This window comes from Callospermophilus lateralis, chromosome 11 (assembly GCF_048772815.1).
Source record: "Callospermophilus lateralis isolate mCalLat2 chromosome 11, mCalLat2.hap1, whole genome shotgun sequence".
In the NCBI taxonomy this organism is placed as follows: Eukaryota; Metazoa; Chordata; class Mammalia; order Rodentia; family Sciuridae; genus Callospermophilus; species Callospermophilus lateralis.
The window spans coordinates 49,474,903-49,495,927 of record NC_135315.1 but is presented as its reverse complement, the minus strand read 5'-3'; the positions used below and the strand labels follow the sequence as shown (position 1 = coordinate 49,495,927).

General features: G+C 45.7%; 1 protein-coding gene and 1 pseudogene across 1 annotated transcript in view; one reads left to right on the top strand and one right to left on the bottom strand.

Moving 5' to 3' along the window:
- Itgae (integrin subunit alpha E) overlaps positions 1-21,025 on the bottom strand; it is a 52,577-nt gene extending 31,552 nt beyond the window's left edge. The window contains exons 1-9 of the mRNA XM_077110630.1: positions 21,013-21,025; positions 16,014-16,134; positions 4,816-4,898; positions 3,593-3,660; positions 3,099-3,216; positions 2,726-2,869; positions 2,206-2,321; positions 1,487-1,638; positions 483-636 (exon numbers count right to left, since the gene is read on the bottom strand). Of these exons, the coding sequence (XP_076966745.1) occupies positions 483-636; positions 1,487-1,638; positions 2,206-2,321; positions 2,726-2,869; positions 3,099-3,216; positions 3,593-3,660; positions 4,816-4,898; positions 16,014-16,134; positions 21,013-21,025 (969 nt within the window). The remainder of the gene's footprint in view (positions 1-482; positions 637-1,486; positions 1,639-2,205; positions 2,322-2,725; positions 2,870-3,098; positions 3,217-3,592; positions 3,661-4,815; positions 4,899-16,013; positions 16,135-21,012) is intronic.
- On the top strand, positions 6,598-7,169 carry LOC143642260 (mediator of RNA polymerase II transcription subunit 28 pseudogene; annotated as a pseudogene).

The following is a 21,025-nucleotide window of genomic DNA, read 5'->3' as shown; positions in this document are numbered from 1 at the left end:
TTCTTTGCTGTTTTCTTAAGTAACTGAAGTAGTCAGATTTTGTGAACCCAGCATAGGTCACCAGCTCAGATAAATGGTGATACTGGACAAAAGTCCAGTTTTACCAAGCTGAATTTGTTTTCTTAAGACGCCAGGCTCCTTCTCATCTCAGTACTTGCTGTTCCCTCTGCCTGCAGAGTGCTCCCCCCACACCCTAGGCCAACTTCTCCTGTTGGTCCTCCAGGACATGGAGCCCCACCACTTCCTCCAGGAACCTTCTTTGGGCTATCACCATCACACTCAGCCAGGGAGCTGTAACTATCACTGGGAAATAAGCCCTCTGTAGGAAGACCCAATGGGTCACAGCACATGGGACCAGGAGAAAATGAGTATTGGAGAATAGAAAGCATTTGGGTACACTGTTTTCAGAAGCCCCTATCAGGGGCTCCTCCCCACCCAGGCTGTTCAGGGGAAAGGAATACCTCCTGGCTCCTGGCTCTTACCCCGATGGCAAAACGCTCAATACCCTTCATCTTGGGGGAGTTGATGACAGTTGTGAGGTTGAGGGGATCATCAAATATGTCACCATCAGTGAGTACCACCATGACCTTGGATGCCTTTTTTCTGGAGCCGTGGCTTGGGACGAAGATTTTGTCTCTAGGTAGGATAGTCAATGAAGAGAACATTTTTAAAGGGATGACTGCACTCTAGGGGAGATGCTATTCACTGATCAGTTTCAGAATTGAGAAGTTTAACAAGCCCTCCCAAGTGGAGAACCAAGACCCAAAGAAGGAGAGTGATGTCCCTTATGCTACATAGCAAGGCATCTGCAACCAGGTATCCTTATTCCTCACCTGCTTCTGTCAGAAAGGGGCTAGACAGCAACTTGAGTTTGTCCCTTTTATGTGTGTACAGCAGTAGTGTTGCTATTACATGGTAGATAGTACTTACAAAGCACTTATCATGTGCCAGGCACTGTGGTGAGCATTGTAAGTGTTTTAATTCATTTAATCCTCACAAAATCCTATGAGGCAAGGACTATTATTATCCTCATGTTAAAAGTAAGGAAATTGGCTAAATGTGGTGGAACAAGTCCATAATCCCAACAACTCAGGAGGCTGAGGCAGAAGAATCACATCACAAGTTCAAGGCTAGCCTCAGCAATTTAACAAGACCCTGACTCAAAAAAAAAAAAAAAAAAAAGTGAGGACATTGAAGCACAGAAAGGTTAGGAGGCAACTTGCCCAAGGTCATATAAGTATAAGCTAGAGTTGAGATTTGAATCTGGGTAGCCTATCCACTGAACACTGTGCTCTACTCTGTCTGTCTTATGGGAGGAAGTCCTTGGAAAGAGTTTTGGAAGATGGTCCTGGGATGTCATCCTACATCCCCTCAGCTAGGAAAGAATGAGAACCTCACTTCCTCTTCTCAGTTTTGTGCAGCCACTTCTCTAGGCATGATGCCACACAGAGCCTCTGGTGGAGCTGCTAGTTGGCATCCTACTCACAGGACGTGCTGCATGGCTGATGCGGTCTTGGTAACATTCCCCACTTGAGTGACTTTCTGGACTCTGGCGAGGGAGGCCATCACATCCTGGCTGTCTCGAAGATCAAACTCAGTCTGGATCACGGCCCCATATTGCACCAGGGCAAAGCTGCACTGGAAGGGAGGGGTAAGGGGACGGAGGATGTTGGCAGGGTTGCCATGCACAAGGCCATCCCTATCCCTGAGGTGGCTTCCCCTGGAAACACTGGAAGAATCCTCTCATCCACCTTGTCCCCCTTCCCAGAAGGAGATTTTAATTACCAAGCAAGTAGGTATAGAGGAACATATGACAGTCATGAAACCCAGTGTATCAGATTTCTCCCTGAATTCATGTTCCTGTGTAGACCCCCTCCATATTGAGTTGGGATTGGTTGTGTGACTTGTTTTGACCAGTAGGACATCAGCAAATTCATGCATTGAGTCCTTCCTTCTTGGAATGTTACTGCCACAAAAATTTTGGGCTGAGCTTCTGAAGACACATGGCCCAGACAATCCAGGTCTGAGGCAGTCAGGCAACCAGGCAGACCCATAGAAGAACCACCCACCTGAGCCCAACACAAATATCTGACCCATAGAACTATGAGCAAATAAAATGCTCATAGATGGTTGTTTTGAGGTCATTTTCTACATGGCAATAGATAAGTGGTAAACTCCATGAGATCAGCTTTTAGGGACACCCACCTCAAAACACTTCTCATAGAAGTTCCTCATCATGTTGGAGATGAAGTCTTTGGCTCTCTGGAAATCTGGGGGATCAATGCTTCCTGAGCCATCCAAGATGATGGCAATCTCAGTGCCTGGCCAAGACAATGCAGCAGGTCAGGTAAGATGTGGAGTGGGCGTGAGATTAGGGGCAGGAGTGTGGGCATATGTCCTGCCCTGTAGGGTACACACCTCAATCAAGCCCTGAGGACTCAGCTCAGGAGTGAAGCTAGGGAACCTTCTGAGAGTGAAGCTCTTATCTCAGAGGCAAGGAGAGCTAGAACCTGCTCTGCTTCTGACTTGCTGGGTGAGTCACTTCTGTCACTCTCACTCTGGGCCTCAGTTTCCCCATCATAAGATGGAGGGAGAAAAGCTGACACTAGCCAAGTCTGTAGAGCACAGTGACTGCCCTCCATCTCCCAGACCTGGGCACATCTCACCCCAGGAGGCTGCTCGCCTGGGGATTGGCTCTGGGAGCCCCACATCTGCCTCTTCTTACCAGCTTCCTCCTCTTCCTCCTCCTCCTCTGGCTCCTCCAGGGCCCTGCGCATCCTGGCTGTATTTTTATCCTTCCTCCAGCTGCCTCCTTTGTTTCCATAGCAGTCCCCTATGTCCACATGTTCTTCTGGATCCAGGAGATTTTCTTTAAGAAACACACAAAAGAGCTTAGAATTAGAAGGCTCCATCTTCCCTTGAGGCAAGCTTATACTCAGCTCCACCCTGATGATTCCTTTCACATGGGGTCCTGAGCCTGCCTTGTCCCACTCTTGGCCTCAGTGCTCCTCTGCCCCTGCTATGGCTGGTGCCTCTCATTGGAGAGTAGAGAGGATCTCTTTAAAGCTTCCCAAGGCTGGAGAGCATGCAATTTTTACCAAGGTCAGAGAAGTAGGCCTGAGCCTGGGGGTGCAAGTCAGGGGCCAGCAGGCTGCAGGTGCCTGTGAGTTCTGAGCTGAGGCTGTGGAGTTGCCGGGCCTGAACTTGAACACATATCTGGGGGGACGAGAAGAAGGGAGAAGAAAGGTTGAGTGAGCCCCTGGTGTTCTAGTCATAGCCACACTATAATCCTCATCGTGGAACTCAGTGACTTAACCAGTCAGGAGACACGGAGACAGCAAGCTCACCCCTCAACAGGGGAGGAGTTGGTGCTGAGGTTCAAGCTGAGGTTAGCACCAGGGTGGGTGTGCCAGGCCACATGGAATACCTGGGTCAGCCCTGGTATGAGCATAGGTAGTCAGAGCATGAACAGCCCAGGGAATGCACCAGGAAAACAGAACATCAGTCAGGACTGGTATAAGAGCAGGGTGGCTCACAGGGGTCAGCACCAGCTTCCTCAGGGCCCTGCATCCTCCCACTCATGCATACTCACCAAAACACCCTGGTGGTTCCGAACAACTGTCACTCCATGGTACCTTCCTTTTGGGATGGGGACATGCTCTGAAATAGTTCAACCAGGTAAGAAGGTAGAGATGCTGGGAGGCAATCCTACATCCAAGTTCCAAGGGCACAGGGCCATCTTTGTAAGGGACCCTGAGCAGTACCAAGAGGCTAGAATTGGGGTGGAGAGCTCCAAGGACAGACCTGGACATATCCTGGATGCAATGCCTTTCCCTGGCCTCATTTACTACCTCCACAAATACCCCTTGATGTCTGCTCTGTACCCAGCCTTGTGGCTGATGGGGATCCAGAAATGATTGTGACCTAGGGCTTTTCCTCAAGGGGCTCCTGGTCTGGAGTCCAGGTAAAAAAGCACTATTAGTGGGTATATGCAGTACCAGGCGAGTGTGCAAGATGCTGTAGGACCATCTATGAGGGCCAGGGAAGCTTCCAACCTCAAAAACTCTGGAAATCTTACTGCCCCACGACCCCAGAGGCAGGAGTGAAAGCTCCTCCCTCCATCTCCCTGCTGGACTGTGAACTTATCTTGGCAGAGATTGAGTCTGTACAATACCACACCTCTCCCAGAGACAATGATTCTACTTCAATGTCTGTCAGAGCCTGGGTGATGTAAATTGCATTGGGTGGGACGGTAGATCTGGTTAATGAAGAATCACATTCCTTCCTTCCTTCACGCTTCATTTGAATAGCACTTACCACATATCCTATATGCCAGACCCCATGCTGGACCTTAAAGAAGGACATAGTGAGACCAGGTGGGAGGGCTGAATTCCTTGGAGGTGTGAGGAATTGGGTTGGGTTGGGGTTTGGAATCAACTAGAGTGGGGTTTGCATCTGTGGTACCACCAATGACAGAGGTGTCACTTTAGCCATACTGGCAACCAAAGAATTTAACTTCTGTGAACTGTAGCTTTCTCTCCTGTGAATGGCATGATTTGGAGGATTCAAAGTGAACGAGGCACTCAGCAGGGTACCGGGCATACTGTGCACACTCAGTAAATAGAGGACAGAATGGGGGAAGGTGGGCAGGTGATTGGGGCTGGGTGTGAAGGGGTCTGGGTGCCAGATGGGAGGTCACTGTGGAGATACTGGCCTGGATTAGGTGAAATTGGATTGCAAGGGTTTGGGTTGGAATGAGTGGGACTCCTAGAAAAGGGGATCTGGGAGCATTACCTGGAGTTGGGGTTGACTTACCTACTGGTTGGCAGACAATTTCATCCTGGCTGAGGGAACACTGATGCAGGGGTGCTGCTGTTCTAGGGCTGGTGATCAGGAGCCTGGAGGAAGGATGGGCAGACAGCAAGGCTGAGCCAGCTAAGGACTCCCTTCTCTGACCAGGCGTGGTCTTCCTGTTCCAGGTCCACAGCCTCCCTGTCCATCTGGCGATGGAGAAGGCCCAGACCCCAGGAGTAACAGGCAGAGTCCCAGCCCAGACATCAGCCTCTGTATTACAGAGAAGGTATTTTCTCAGCCTCTACTTCTGTTCAGCTCTGGGCAAGAAATGGTTAGATGCAGCCCCTCTCTGCCTGCTGTCCACCCTGACAGAGTTTCTGGTGATAGGTAAAGACCCAGTTCTCTCTTGGGAACTGAATTGGTGATGGGGATGGGGATGGGGGTAGGAGGAGCCAGGAAGCCACCAGCAACACAGTTGGTTCTTTGGGGGGCACTGCTGGCTTCCTGGTTACCACTCAAGGGTAGTACTCAGAGACAGCGTTTCCTGAGAAGAACATGCCAGTGCCCCTGTAGGTCAGTCAGCACTGGAGGTGTGGGGGCCTGATGAAGCCATCCTCAGGAGATGTGATTCTGGTTACATTTTTCCCCCACCCTAAGCAGACAGGGAGATGGCAGAGTCCAGTATCAGACTAAATCTTCTCACTTTCCATGTAGTCCAGGGAAAGGCTGGGTTGCCCTGAGACAGAGGGCGAGCACCTCAGGCTGAGGGCTGCAAGTCAGGGCTGGTGGGAAAGGGATCTGAGAAGACGTGGCTTAGTAACAGTGATCCAACCAAGTTCAAAGTCTTCCTGTTGGGAGAAGTGGGAAACCATGGAGGACTTTATAAAGGGGAAGCACATGACTAGTCTGTGCTTTTGAAAGATCATGATATGGTTACAGTGGGGCAGGGGACAGACTGAGAGCACAGGATGAGGAACAAAAGTGAGATGGTGTCTCTACTTCCTCACCTCCTATCACAATACAAGGTTTTTATTATAAAATATATTCACAGATTTGCATGGTTTACAGAATAAGAAGTCTACATCTTTGCATGTGTCCCAACCCAGGTGAACCTACCCCAGGCTTATTTCTGCCTCTATTACACTTCTTGTCAAGGTTATCGGTATCTGGTGGATACTATCCTCATCTTCCTTAACCTCTCAGCAGCCCAGGATGTAAGTGGCCTCTCCTCTCTGATGCTCTTTCTTCCTGATTTCCTTGCTCTCTCACTTCTCCTTCTGGAACTCCTTCACTGGCTTATTTGCTGTCTGACCTCTAAATGTCACCAGACTCTTGAGACTTGTTCCTTGTCTTCCTAACCATCACACTCTCCATGGTGACCCCTTCCCAGCCCCATGGCTTCAGTGCTGAATCAATGCTCAAATTCACACTTTCACATCTGTGGCCTCAGCGTCCCTCCAGCAGACAGATGTTAGACCAGCCAGCTGTGGCTCTGTGAGCAGAATAATGGCTTCCCAGATGTCCACATCCTAGTCCCCAGAATTTGTCCATATGCTAGTCACCAGAACTTGTGGATAGGTTTCCTTTCACAGTGATGGGGACTTTGCAGACATGATTAAATTAAGGATCTTTGAGATGGGGATATGTGATTAAATTAAGGATCTTGAGATGGGAAGATGATCCTGGATTATCCAGGTAGACATGGCTAATAGTCCTACTATTAGCCCTTTTAAGAAGGAAGCAGGAAACTCAGAGTCAGAGAAAGGTCTGAAGGGCAGTGGGCCGCAACCCACCACCCCAGACATGGCGGCTCCACTGGGTGGTATGTTCTCCGGACAGCCGTTGCCCGCCCCCCGCTCAACCCCCTCTGGGACTCCCGGCCAGGCTTCGCTTCTTCAGGCAGTGCCTGGCGTGCCGAGGACTTCTAGCAGCACCTTGGTGGACAAGTTGGAGTCGTCATTCGAGGCTTCTTTGCTTCTCTCCTGAGTCAGGATTATGTCAATGGCACCGATCAGGAAGAAATTTGAACAGGTGTTGATCAGTGTATCCAGAAATTTCTGGATATCGCAAGACAGACAGAATGCTTTTTTCTACAAAAAAGATTGCAGTTATCTGTCCAGAAACCTGAGCAAGTTATCAAAGAGGACGTCTCAGAACTAAGGAATGAGTTGCAGCGGAAAGTTGCACTGGTGCAAAAGTACTTGACAAAGCTGAGGCATTGGCAACAGGTGCTGGAGGACATCATTGTGCAGCATAAAAGCTGGCTGAAGTCCCTCGGCCCCTTGGCCTACCTGGAGCAGGCGTCTGCCAATATCCCTGCGCCTCTGAAGCGACCTGAGAGAGGTCTAGGCTACAAGGTAGCCTCCTGCAGATAGTTCCTCCAGACCTCTCTGTGTGAACATGGCATTTTAGAACATCTATTTGCCAGAGAATGAGTTGGTGTTAATTTTATCTCCACCTAAAAATTTCCCCAATTTTTGTGAGCTATTAATTATTTGAGTACTTTATAAAATGCTTAGTAGACAAAGTGAGGTTTCATTTTGTTTCTTTTGTCTGTAGCAATGTTTAGACTATTAGTTTGCCACAGATTTTTTTTCTTGGCTTTTTACTTGTTTTTAAAATTTTATGTAGTTTATATATAGTTTTTTCCCCCCGGTTGTTAGTTTGTTATGATCTGAGGGGGAAAAATAAAGTACTCCTAGAATCTGGAGAAGGAATTTGGTTTTAGGCCTTTTATGATTAGTACACATCCATGGTAGTAGAGAAAAAAATGTGTATATTTGCTGTCTCAAGACTTTGAACTACCTTAAGAAGAGGAATCTAATACAACATTTGTAATGCTTCCATAGCAGTACAGAGTGCAGATATTTTGTAAATATGTCAGAAAAATGTCAGTGGATTTGATTCCAAGAGCCTAGTTCTTGGGGTGGAGGTGACCTGCAGAGTGATCCCCAGCTCCTTCATCTCCACAGAGAGCATGTGGACCCTCTGTGGAGAAGGTATTTTGCCCTCTTGTTAGAAAAGGTTTTCTTTTCTCCGTTTTCCTCAACTCTTAGATTATATCCCTCAGCCAGTACAAACACTCCTCTGTCTTCTGAATAGTCAATAGGTCTGTAGCAGTGTTTTGGTTCATTTTGTCCTTTCCAACCCTGAAAACCCCTCCCCATGAACCTCGATATCCACTCATGTTCCTGGTCTGGCCTGGATGCCACCTGGTCCACAAAGCCTCCACTCCATCCCAGGACATAGGACTTTTATTCCTTCCACTGTCTTGTGGGTTAGTGAATGGTATCTTTTTTTGTGCCCCTTGCTGCATTGTATGCTCATGAGAAATAGGCATTACTGCTCTGGAATATACAGGAACATGTATTTTGTACTCACTTTGTGTATATGTATTACTCATTTTGTTTGTGAGCTGTGAGGATGATTCTTGGCTTCTGGACCTATGACCTGTGATGACTAACCTGAGGCCAGCGTATCTCCCCTTGGTTGGAGTGTATAGGTCAAAACTTAAAAGTTATTTTTTACTCATAAGGGTTTTAACTTGGTCATCTCATGCCATTTAGAAGCTCTGATTGGCAGCTTTAGATTTCTTGATTAAAAACGTAAATAAATGCCCAGTGTGATGGCACACACCTGTAATCCCAGTGGCTCGGGAGGCTGAGGCAGGAGGATTGCAAGTTCAAAGCCAGCCTCATCAAAAGCCAGGTGCTGGGGCTGGGATTGTGGCTCAGCGGTAGAGCACTCGCCTAGCACGGGCGGGACCCAGGTTCCATCCTCAACACCACATAAAAATAAAGGCATTGTGTTATGTCCATCTACACCTAAAAAATAAAAGTTAAAAAAAAAAAAACCAGGTGCTAAACAACTCAGTGAGATCCTGTCTCTAAATAAAATACAAAATAGGGCTGGGGACATGGCTCAAGATCAGAAACTATTCTACTTGGTGCTTAATGAAAATGTTTTGAATGAATGTATATACAAGTTATTGTCATTTCTTTATAGGGATACTGCCATATCAATGATCATAGCAGCACAATTCACAATAGCTAGACTGTGGAACCAACTTAGATGCCCTTCAATAGATGAATGGATAAAAAAAATGTGGCATCTATACATAATGGAGTATTATGCAGCACTAAAAAATGGCAAAATCATGGAATTTGCAGGGAAATGGATGGCATTAGAGCAGATTATGCTAAGTGAAGCTAGCCAATCCTTATAAAACAAATGCCAAATGTCTTCTTTGATTTAAGGAGAGCAACTAAGAACTGAGCAGGGGGGAAGAGCATGAGGAAAAGATTAACATTAAACTGAGATGAGTGGTGGGAGGGAAAGGGAGAGAGAAGGGAAATTGCATGGAAACAGAAGGAAACCCTCATTATTATATGAAATCACATATAAGAGGTTGTGAGGGGAAAGGGGGGGTAAGGGAGAGAACTGAACAACAACAGATGAGGTAGAGAGGGAAGATGGGAGGGGAGGGGAGGGGGGATAGTGGGGATAGGAAAGGCAGCATAATACAACAGTCACTAATATGGCATTATGTAAACATTGTGAATGTGTAACTGATGTGATTCTGCAATTTGTATTTGGGTTAAAAATGGAAGTTCATAACTCACTTGAATCAAATGTATGAAAGATGAAAAAAAATAAAATAAAAATTTTTTAAAAAGGATAAATAAATAGGGCCTGGGGCTGGGGCTCAGTGGTAGAGCGCTTACCTAGCATGTGTGAGGCACTGGGTTTGATTCTCAGCACCATGTATAAGTAAATGAATAAAATAAAGATCTACTCATCTAAAATTTTTTTTAAAAAAAGATAAATAAATAAAGGTATTGTGACCTACAAAAAAAAAAAAAAAAAAAAAAAACAACCCAGGTGCTAAACAACTCAGTGAGATCCTGTCTCTAAATAAAATACAAAATAGGGCTGGGGACATAGCTCAAGATCAGAAACTATTCTACTTGGTGCTTAATGAAAATGTTTTGAATGAATGTATATACAAGTTATTGTCATTTCTTTATATTAATTCAGAAATTATCTGTCAAATAAATATTGATTTTTCAATATTAAAAAAAAAGGTCTGAATATGTGATATTACAGGACGTAAGGCTGGCGAAAGGGACCATGAACCAAGGATATGGGTAGTGTCTAGAAGCTGTACAAGGCAAGAAAACACTTCCTAGACCTTCCAGAGGGAATGTGGTCCTGTTGACATCTTGATTTTATCCCAGTAGGACCTGTGTCAGATTTACGACCTCCAGAACTAATTGACCCTCAATTGAACCTGCTAGTTCCCCTGTGTTTGGATCCATACAGGCCACCAACTGCCTGAGACCAGCACAGTCAAACTAGCAGGTTCCATCGAGGGTCAATTAGAAAAATAAAGACTCACATATGCAGATTTTTTAAGATAATAGCTGGGATTGGGTGGAACACTGCTTTCTGATGGAAAAGCAGGTCTAAAGAATTATGCCAACAATATTTATTATATTTGTCTCATAAATTAGATTAAAGACTATACAAGTATTATTCTTTGTATTCATGAAAGTTACAGAGTTAGCAAAATTATGCAGTTTATTCCTCAGTTACATTTTACAGTTGCAATGTGCGATGTTAGGAGATTGTGCAGCTCTCAAGAAAGTCCATTGTTTAAAGTTACTGTTATGCAGGCAGGTTCAGGAGCAACAGAGCTGGTGAAACATTGTGGTTATCTAGCAAAAGAGTTCCTTTATTCCCAGGAGCTGTGTGCCTGAGATCAAGGTCCAGGCTGATAAGACTGTAGCACAGGGCCTCCTCATGGAGGGCATTACCATAGAAACTAGGCATCCTGTACCTTTTCACAGAAACTTCCCCAGGCACCAAGCATGTCACAGCCATGAAATCATCAGGGACCTCAATTTCAGACACTGCTCTCCCATTCACTATCACCACTCTCTACACCCACACACTTTTAAAAATGGTCAAAACCTCTAGCACAGCCCACAAGCTTTACAGTCTAGACCCTCCCTGCCTTCCAGGCCTCCCCTGTCCCCTAGACAGCCTCTGGTCCTTTCCTGCCTCAGGCCCATTGCCTTGCTATTCCCTTTGCCCAGAACCTTCCACTCTTCACTAGTTTGGTTTGTTCTCATTCCTGTGCCTTTCTTAATGGTCTCTCCTCATAAATGTTTTCTCTAGCCAGCCCCACCTCACAGCCCTGCTAACTGCTACATTACCCCATTTTATTTCCTCCTCAGAACCTGTTGCCACCTAATCTTATCTGGTTTACTTCATTACCTGTTTATTCCATGTTTCCCCACTAACCAGGGAGTTCCCTAAGGATTGTCTCTAACTCATTCACCTTGTAATTCCCAAGGCCTGGCACAGAGCAGGGGCTCAGTAGATCTTTGTTGAATGACGTGAATGACAGCCCAGGCAACAACAGAGGGGGAGAAAGGCCGGGTGCAGCTGAGCCCCCAAATTAGGTCACCCTCAGCAGCCCTGCTGCTCTCCCCAGACTTCTCCCCAGCCTAAGCCTCAGCCCTGGCCCAGCACTTTTTCCCCTGCTCCCCACAACAGGTGGGTTCAGAACATGGGCCATATACAGCCCTGGACCAGTTGAGCTCTCTCCTCTTCAGGCCTTGGCCAAGCTGTTTTTTCTGCCTTCCACTTCCTTCTCCTGCAGAAGAATCACCCAGACACCAGTTACTTAGGAAGCCCTCCTAAAGGAAGGTGAAACTTGATCCCCTCCAAGGCCAGTAGGTAGCCCTGACTACTAGCCTCCCTTCTCATTCCTGTCCTCTATTCCCATTTAAACTGAGTTCCCAATAGACTACCATGTACAGCTATGCAAGCTGCACACTGCAGATCCCAAAGATTGCCCTTTCTGTCACAGTCATTCAATAGCATGATTTGAGGCCCAGTCTGAGCTGCCTCTGCTCCCCATCCCATTTTTCCCCCATGACCAGTGATCCCCAGTGACTGATAAATCCACTAAACACTGACTGACCAGCAGTGACAGAGGATCAGCCATCCACTAACAGCTACAGGGACCCTATTCCATTGAGGGCTGGCTATAGCCCCGGCACCCCTTGTCTATCCCCTGCCTTCTGGCATATCTAACCTATCTTTCTTGGGGTCCGTTCCCAAGTCTCTGGGGCAGTGGGGAGGCCTGCTCTATGTCCCACTCCATATCCCTTGCAGCAGCCGAAGCCCAGGGTGCTGCCAGCCCTGGTCTGTTATATTTTAGAGAGAAACAATGTGAGGGAGTTGGTGGTAGGTGGTAAAATTTTGTTTAGGTAAAATTGACTTTTAGGGGAGGGGAGGGGAGGGAGGATAGTAGGGGATAGGAAAGGTAGCAGAATACAACAGTCACTAATATGCCATTATGTAAAAATGTGAGTGTGTAACCGATGTGATTCTGCAATATGTATTTGGGGTAAAAATGGGAGTTCATAACCCAATTGAGTCAAATGTATGAAAGATGATATATCATGAGCTTTGTAATGTTTTGAACAACCAATAAAAAAATTTTACTGAAAAAAAATTGACTTTTAGGTAAACATAGACTTTTAATTCATTTGGTGGTAGGGCAAGTACAGAAAAAACCCAGTGATCATCATGGGGAAAAGACGTGCAAAAGGCAGGATGAGGCAGCCTGTTCTATAAGGCCCAACTGGCCAACCAGTGCATTTCCTGCCCGTGGTCTCGTGGACTATCATCTGTGGCAGGAACTCAGAAGTGCCTCTACCACATCCTCCTCCCCAGCATGTGAAAACCCGTGAGCCCCCTCTGCTTAAGTACGTGTTCTGGGAGGTTTCATGAGCCCCACTGAGTTCTCCTCCACCCCTGAGCAAGCTTTGAGCCCTCTGTACCAGGAACTTCAAACAGACACCCCTCATCTACATGGGCCTTTGGGGTTCTGGGGTAGGGAACATTCTGGGGAGGATCCACTGGAGTAGTGATAGGTGAACAAGAGGTGGTCACAGATAACTTGGACTCTGATGAATTACAAACAGTTTGGAAAACTCAGTGCTGAATTAATGCATATCCACGGTCCAGCAATACTACTCATGGGCCCAATGAAAATAAGTACACCCATCCGTCAAATGGAAGTATGCAAGGAAACTACCCACATGCCCACCATTAGTACTGTTCACACAATGGAAAAATCTAGCAAAGGGTATGAGAGTTATAGCCTCAGGCAATACCATGAATGAGATTCACAGACCTTATGCTGAGTGAGAGGAGCCAGACAGAGCACATATTGTATGCTTCATTTATATCAAGTTCAAAACCAGGCAGAACTAAACTACAGAGACAAGAGTCAGGAGGAGGCTACTATTGGCAGGGGATATGTCTGTAATTGACCATGGGGCTTCCAGAGGCTTCTACAGGCTGCCACAGTCCTTTAGATCTGGACTTTGCTTGCACAGGCAGCTTAGTAAGATGAGCTTGCATGCTTTTGATGTGTGCATTTTTTGCACATGGCATATGTCAATCAAATTTCACCTAAACAAAACACCGTAAACATAGGCTTTTAATTCATTTTCCCACAGCCCAAATCTCCCTGACAATCTTCTCACTATCCATCCCTGCTTAGTACCCTTCTAGCTCCTTCAAACCCTCTGTGCCTGGTGACAAAGCACCACCCACCTCTCCCATCAGATTCTCCTCACTCTCAGCCTCAGCCACATGAAGTTTTCTCAGTCCTTCATCTTGCTCAGCCTGTTCTCTTTGACTGAACTTTCCTTTTCCATCCTTTCTCACATGAACTTCTACTCATCTCCTGAGTCTTGTTTTAGGTATTGAAGAACACAGCTGTCTCTATGTTCCTGAGTACCCTGGATGCCCCCACCAGAGCTGTCATTATCCTTGCCATTGTCCAACTTGTCTGTTTCCCTCAGGAGCCTGGTAGTCCCATGAGAACAGTGGCCATGTCTCCACTATCTCATCCCCCTATGCTGACCCTGAATATAGATCTTTGCTGAAGGAGTGAAGGAATAAAAGAATGAATGGCACCTTCCTTTATCACTTAAACCTATAGATTAAATCCACCAAGCAAGCCTCAGGCCCAGCTCCAGGCTCAAGCCCAGCCCTTAACATCATAGTTTTATTATTATAGGAATGGAGGTTGGACCAGCATAGAAAAAGTTTAATTTATGGTAATGATTTTATGATTTATAATCCATTCTTACCAAAATAGACATGGACTATTTCCAATGTTAATATTGATATTGCAGTTAAAGTTCTTGGTTATAAACAACAGAAACTCACTATTGACAATATAAGCAAGATTACACCAGACTGTTCACTGTAAAAAGAAACTAGGGACCAGAAAAGGACTAAGCCTACCTGATTGTCAGGGTCATAGCCCATGTCCCAGGGCCTATGAGGCTGCTATAGGAGCTTCTACTGCCCACTCAACCTCCACCAAGCAGAGCTGCTCTATTTTGCAGAACCCTGAGTGCCTCACATGGCTCTAGCCAAAATCTGTCTAGACCATAGGCTCATATGAGCTATGTTTAAAGCCAACACTTGACCAATGACTAGAAACTAAATGGTGAAAGTGGACAGAAAGAAGCCTGGGGCTGGACCTAAGCCTGGCTTCGTGGTAGGACAAGCACAGAAAAAAACAATAATCATTGTAGGGAAAAAGAAAAGTTGGGGGAGGCAAGAAAGGACTGCTTTAAAAATAGATTAGAAAGACACAACAACAATATGAATCACAATCAGATCCTGCTTTAAAACAACACAGCTATAAAAGCCATTTTGGTAACAACAGGAAGCTTCTCTTAAATATAATCCTACCCTAGCATACCATCATTATAACCACATAATAGAAGACATATTTGACCTATTTATGTCCTGCCAACATGTAAGCTCCCCAAGCCTTGGGGGTTTTGTTTGCTGGGCTCACTGCATCCCTAAGGCTTGGCACATTAGTAGGTGTTCCACAGATATTTGCTGAGTAAATGACTATTGCGTATTTAATTCCACAACCTACCCTTTGTCATCTCACAGTATGTCTTGAGGTTGATCTGCGTTAATCACCAAAGTACTAATTTCACTCATTTAACCTGCTTTTAGAACTGCTTCATATAATTCATATATTATTTTTCCATTTTCCCAATGATGAACCTGTCTAGTCTTTCACTATTACTAGCAATGTACAATCAACAATTTGTAAGAGCTGGGGGTCTAGCTGAGCAGTAGAACATTTACAAGGCCCTGGGTTCAATCCCCAGCACTCTGACCCTGTACACACACACACGCGCGCGCACACACACACACACACACACACACACACACATTATGGGCTAGGGCAGAGCATATACTTAAAATGTATGAGGCCCTGGGTTTAATTCCAAGAACCACATTAAAAATGTGTGTGTGTGTGTGTGTGTGTAAATTTTTTTTTAATGGGAGTGTCTCTAAGGTTGGTATCTGGGATACAACTGCTGAGTCAAAGGCTACGTGCATCCCCGATTTTACCAGATATGGCAAAATTGCTCTCCAAGGTGGTGAAACCAAGGTACACCCCCCTACAACCCTGTTTCACCACATCCTTACTGCACAGTGCTGTCAGATTTTTTCTTGTCTTTTTTCTGGTACTGGGGATTGAACCCAGGGAGCATTATCACTGAGTTACATCCCCAGTCCTTTTATTATTTTATTTTGAGACAGGGTCTTTCCAAGTTGCAGAGGCTGGCTTCAAACTTTCAATCTTCCTGGCAGCCTCCCCGGTTGCTGGGATTATAGTAGAGATGTGACACTGGGTCCAGCACATCATAGCCTGCCTCTTAATCACTAGTTCTTGGGCCTCATAGTTTCAGTTTCTTTCTTTATTTTTTTTTTAACTTTTTTTGGTGGCCTTCCAAATTTTCTATGTTGAGCACATGTTACTTTTTAATATACTAAATTGTCTACGTTGAACACATGTTGCTTTTATAAGAAAAAAAGAGCCATTATGAACTTTATTCTAAAATAGTTTTTAGGTTCCCCTCCCCCAAGCAGTGGAGCAGAAAGAGGACTGAAAGAGGAGAGGGATGGGGGCTCTATGGACTCTACAGACCAGCTTTAGGCCCAGGGCTCCTCCTGCACCTTTTGTTTCTGCTGAGTATCTTTCCGAAAGTGAAGGGAGTTTCTGTCCAGACTGCAGGGGTGAGGTGTTGACACCATCTTGGGATGCCTCTCAGGCTCCCCAGAAACCCACCAGTCTTCACCCTTCTACTCACCAGGTCCGGTTGGTGCTAGGGTCTTGGTGCAGAAGGGAGCTGAGCACGAAATGTGAGTCTCTTTCAGCTGTGATCCAGGGCCGGGTCACATCCACATTGAAGGCCTCCAGGAGAACCTGGCCTATGGGCATAAGAGGAACATTTGATGAAGGAATCTGGGCCTTTACCACCCATTATTTCATCAGATCCTGTGGTGTCATTATCCCCCCTTTCACAGATGAGAAAAGTGAGCCCCCTACCCCCATGTTTTTCCCCCCATGGGAGTAAGACTAGAAGAAGGTAGCATCTGACCAAGAGCCTCTGATCCCCTTTTATTTTTCCTTGTTTGAATCTTAATATGACAAATCAACCATTAAAAGACATTTTAAGACAGGGAAATTTTTATGTGGACAGCATATTAGATGATACCAAAGAATTATCATTAATTTTATTAGTTGATGAGAACACTATGTGTAAGAAAACATGCTCTTCTTCAGAAATGCACTGAGGGGTGAAATGACATTACTATATTTCATTTGTGATTTGCTCTAAAGTAATGCTCCTGAACCATTAACGTGTGAATGAATCATTTGAGAATCTCATTAAATTGAAGATTCTGACTGAGGAGGTCAGGGAGCAGGGCTGAGATTCTGTTCTAAAAAGCTCATCAGTGATGCCAATGCTGCTACTGGTCCTCAGATCCCATTATGAGTTGAAAGTTTTCAAAATATTTTGGAAAATAAAACAAAAAAGGAGGTGGGGCAAAATAAATGTAGAAAGTATGGTGAAATGTTGATAATAGTGTCATCTAGGAGATGAATGTATTGGGTTTCTTTCAGTTGTCTTGTTTGTGTTCACACAGGCTTAAGATTTTGTTACTGAAAATCATTTAAGGATTGGAGTGGCAATCTTTTAAAGGGTTCTGAGGGCTGGTCTGGGTTTCTTATCACTCAATTTCCAGTTCCTCTCCCTGAGAAGAAACAAAGTAGTGAGAGGATAGAGGGAAAAACTCAGTTTCTCCTACATTCTCACTACTCAAAATACTTCTGTGACCCCAGATGCATGGGAGTTTTCCCATACACACCAAACAAAAGTCCCTCAGCAATGGATACCAACTGGATGATCCTAATTTAGGTTAATTCTGATACCCTCTACTGGGAGACCATGTCAGATCCCACAAGATGAGGGCTCAGTTCCACAAGACTGTCCCACCCTCCACCATGCTTCTGATCCCAACAGTGAGCCCCAAATTGTTTTTACCTGTGCTTTTGACCAACTGGATCTAAATCTGCATTCCATGACCCCCTCCTTGGGTTCAATTAATTTCCTAAAGTGGTTCACAGAACTCAGGGAAACAGGTAAATTTCTTGGTTTATCATAAAATATATTATAAAACACATGGAGAAAGAGATGCATAGAGCCAAGTATGGGGGAAGGGGTGTGGACCTCCCAAGCCCTCTCCAGTTGCACCACCACCAGGAACCTTCTTGTATTCCACTACCTGGAAGCTTTCTGAACCCTGTCCTTCTGGAGTTTATGGCATGATTGATGACATCATCGGTCAGTGGTGGTCAACTTCCCAACTTAGTCCCTCTCTCTTCTTGGGGATTGGAGGTAGGGCTGAAAGTCCCAATCCTCCAATCCTGCCTCCATCTTTCCCAAGAACAGCCCCAACCTGCTGCCTAGGGGCTGCTATCAGCCGTGCATTACCACATAGAAAGCCATGTATCACTTTGGAGAGTCCAAGGACTTTAGGATTTGTATGACAGGAAATGAGAAACAAAGACTAAATATATATTTGCCAATATCACAGTAGGCATCTATATTCTATTTCTTTTTCTTTATACTTCTACCTTGCCCAGAAAATTTTGTGCTGGCTCATAAAATATATAATATGGTAAAATAAAAGTCACAATTATGGGGCAGGCAAAAAAAAGACAGAATGAAAATAGTGGTTTAAGAAAAGGAAAGAAGGGCTGGGGATGTGGCTCAAGCGGTAATGCGCTTGCCTGGCATGCGCGGGGCGCTGGGTTCGATCCTCAGAACCACATAAAAATAAAATAAAGATGTTGTGTCCACCAAAAACTAAAAAATAAATATTAAAAAAAAGAAAGAAAAGGAAAGAATCTGCCTAGTGCAGTGGCACACACCCATAATCCCAGCAGCTTGGGAGATTGAGGCAGGAGGATCGCAAGTTCAAAGCCAGTCTCAGCATAAACAAGGTGCTAAACAACTCAGTGAGACCCTTTCTCTAAATAAAATACAAAATAGGGCTGGGGATGTGGCTCAGTGGTGGAGTGCCCCTGCATTCAATCCCCAGTACCAAAACAAAAAACAAACAAAAAGAATCTAATCAGACAGGAAGGCGGTCAACTGACATCTTATATACATATCGACCAGTGCTGGCACTTTCTGTGATGACCCCACTTTTTGCTGTAAACACAGCACTGGCACTCAAGAGAAGCTTAATAAAATTATTCATTGGATAAATTCATACATGAATGAAATAAGCTTTCTTGAAGCCAACATAAAGATGAAAACGATCAGTCAGCATCATTCACAGTGTCCACAAAACTGGAGAAAGAAATTGTTCTGGTGAAACACAACTAGTCCTGTTATTCAAGCCAGAAAATATTTCCCTGGATTTCTTCTTAGTGAGAACACTGAACAGACCCCAAATCCTATTTCCCAGAGCTGCAATTCATGCTCTCCCTGCCATTGCCCCAAAGTAGAACATAACATACCTGTTTGGGGGTCAGGGATACCTTTGAGAATCTGAGGCAAGCATCAGAGCCCTTCCCATCCCCTTATGTAGACCAAAGGGCTCAAGACATACCCCCGCCCAAGATATGACTGGAGGAGACAAGAAAGTGTCACCCCAAAATTTATTTCTTTGGCATAGTTTGAGCTGGTTATTCTGAAAAAAATTGAGGAGTGAGTAATTCTGAAAAGCTGTCCTGTTGTAAGAGAAATTTTATTCGTAAAGGAAACCTAACTGGGTGTGGTGGCACAGACCTGGAATCCCAAAAACCAGGAGGCTGAAGCAGGAGGACCTCAAATTCGAGGCCTCAGTAACTTAGCAAGACCCTCAGCAATGCAGTGAGCCCTATCTCAAAATAAAAAATAATAAAAGGGCTGGGGATATAGCTCAGTGGTAAAACACTTCTGGGTTCAAACCCCAGTGCCTGTCTGTCTGTCTGTCTCTCTCTTTCTCACACACACACACACACACACACACACACACACACACACATTAGTAATCTACAGGAAGAGATTACTTTCATTACCTGAGAGATATTATCTGTAAACCAAGACCAACTTTATTCACCACTCAGTTCCTCCTGGACCCTCCCACAAAGCATGTCTCCACCCCCCAAATTCCTAAGCCCCTATTTCTTTCTGTAGCTCAGGATGCTACTCACCTGACACTGCTTCTGATCCTTTTTATCTGTTTTCTCTTGTTAAGCTGCCCTATGTCAGTTCAATTGGTATTGGTAGCCCAAAGAACCCAGAAGGCTGAAGGGAAGTCATTCTTCCCTTGCCCGGTAAAATATCTTCCCTTAGCTGGAAGTGCTCTTCCCTCAGACTGCTTCCCCAGGTGGCTCCCTCCTCATTCTCATTGCTCAACTCCTGGCACAGGGCTTCCTTGCCTCCAAACTCCAGTGGGCCACTCTATTCCCCACAAGCACTGACCATTTACCATAATCTGGATTGACTTTGCTCTTCTCTTGTTTACTTATTATTTTGAGTGTCTCCTCCCCCAGACAATGACTTCCACAAGGGCAAAGATGTGCAACTGCCTAGCTCACTGTGCTCTCCCAGGGCCTGGCTCAGTGGTCTACACTTGGTTGGCCTGGATGAGTGGACCTCTGAAGCCTACTTGTAGACCCTCAGGGTTCCAGGCCAAGAACTCCCAGGTCAGGAAGAGGGTGGCACAGTCCTCCAGAGCTTAGAGGGAAGATGTCTGGTAGGGGTTGGGACAGTCTCCTTGGCCTCTTTCAGGTGGAGCACTGTGTTATATGTGGGAATTCCCAGCTTGCTACAAGTGTGAGTGCAGGGCCTCCCCTGTTCCTTTACTGTCTACAACTGAGGCCTGACTTGAGAATAGTCCAGTGTGTCACTTGGGCATCTGAGGCACCCCACCTAGTGTATTCTCAGCCTGGCATACTCTGGACCTGCTACCTGCACACTTCCTACCTCCTCTGCCCAAGCTGTTCCCTCCATTCACATGTCTTTCTCATCAGTCTCACCCCTCTGACAGCCTAGCCTTTGAGACCCTAGTCAGCCAGGAGCAAGGAGCCAATGGTGACCCTAGCAGAGGAGCTCACTGGTCCCTGAGCCCAGTCAGCGCCCTGTGGTGTTTCTGGCTGTCCTGTCTTGATCAGAGTGACTGTGATTAAATCTGTCTCCCATAAGCCTGAATCATCCATCACAACCCCCAACTGTAGAGCCCAGCTGAGCACAGGGCCAGACCCAGAACAGCTGTCCTGAAAATGTCAAAATGGTCCAGATACTCATGTTCCACATCAACCACACCCTCATTTTTGCTGTGCTCAAGGGAGAGGTCTTGAAGGGGTGGGAATAGGGAAGAAATGAGCAGAGACAATCACAGCCATCCTACCAGAGTACCTGCTATCTCCCAGGCACCATGCTACATGCTGAGGCTCAAAGAGGTCGAGCATCAGTAAATTAAATATTTGTATCTGGGGCCCAGGGTTGCCTGATTCCAAAGCTGGAAGCATTGGGGAGTTGGTAAACAAAGTGAGGAGATCACAAAAGTGCCTGGAGGAGCTGGGCACTGCCCCTGCTGGGCTCAGGTTCCTGTTGCTCTGCCACTCACTGCTAGGATAGAGCCCTAGCTTAGAGATGGTGACTAGGTTGGTAAGAACACTGTGGAGGAGAATGGCATGAGAACCTCTGTGTGTGTGTGTGTGTGTGAGTGAGTGATGGTGGAGTCAACATATTTGCTGAACTTTCCCTGATAACCATCTGGTGCCTATGTCTGCCCAGAGCCACTCACCCTGCTCCACCAT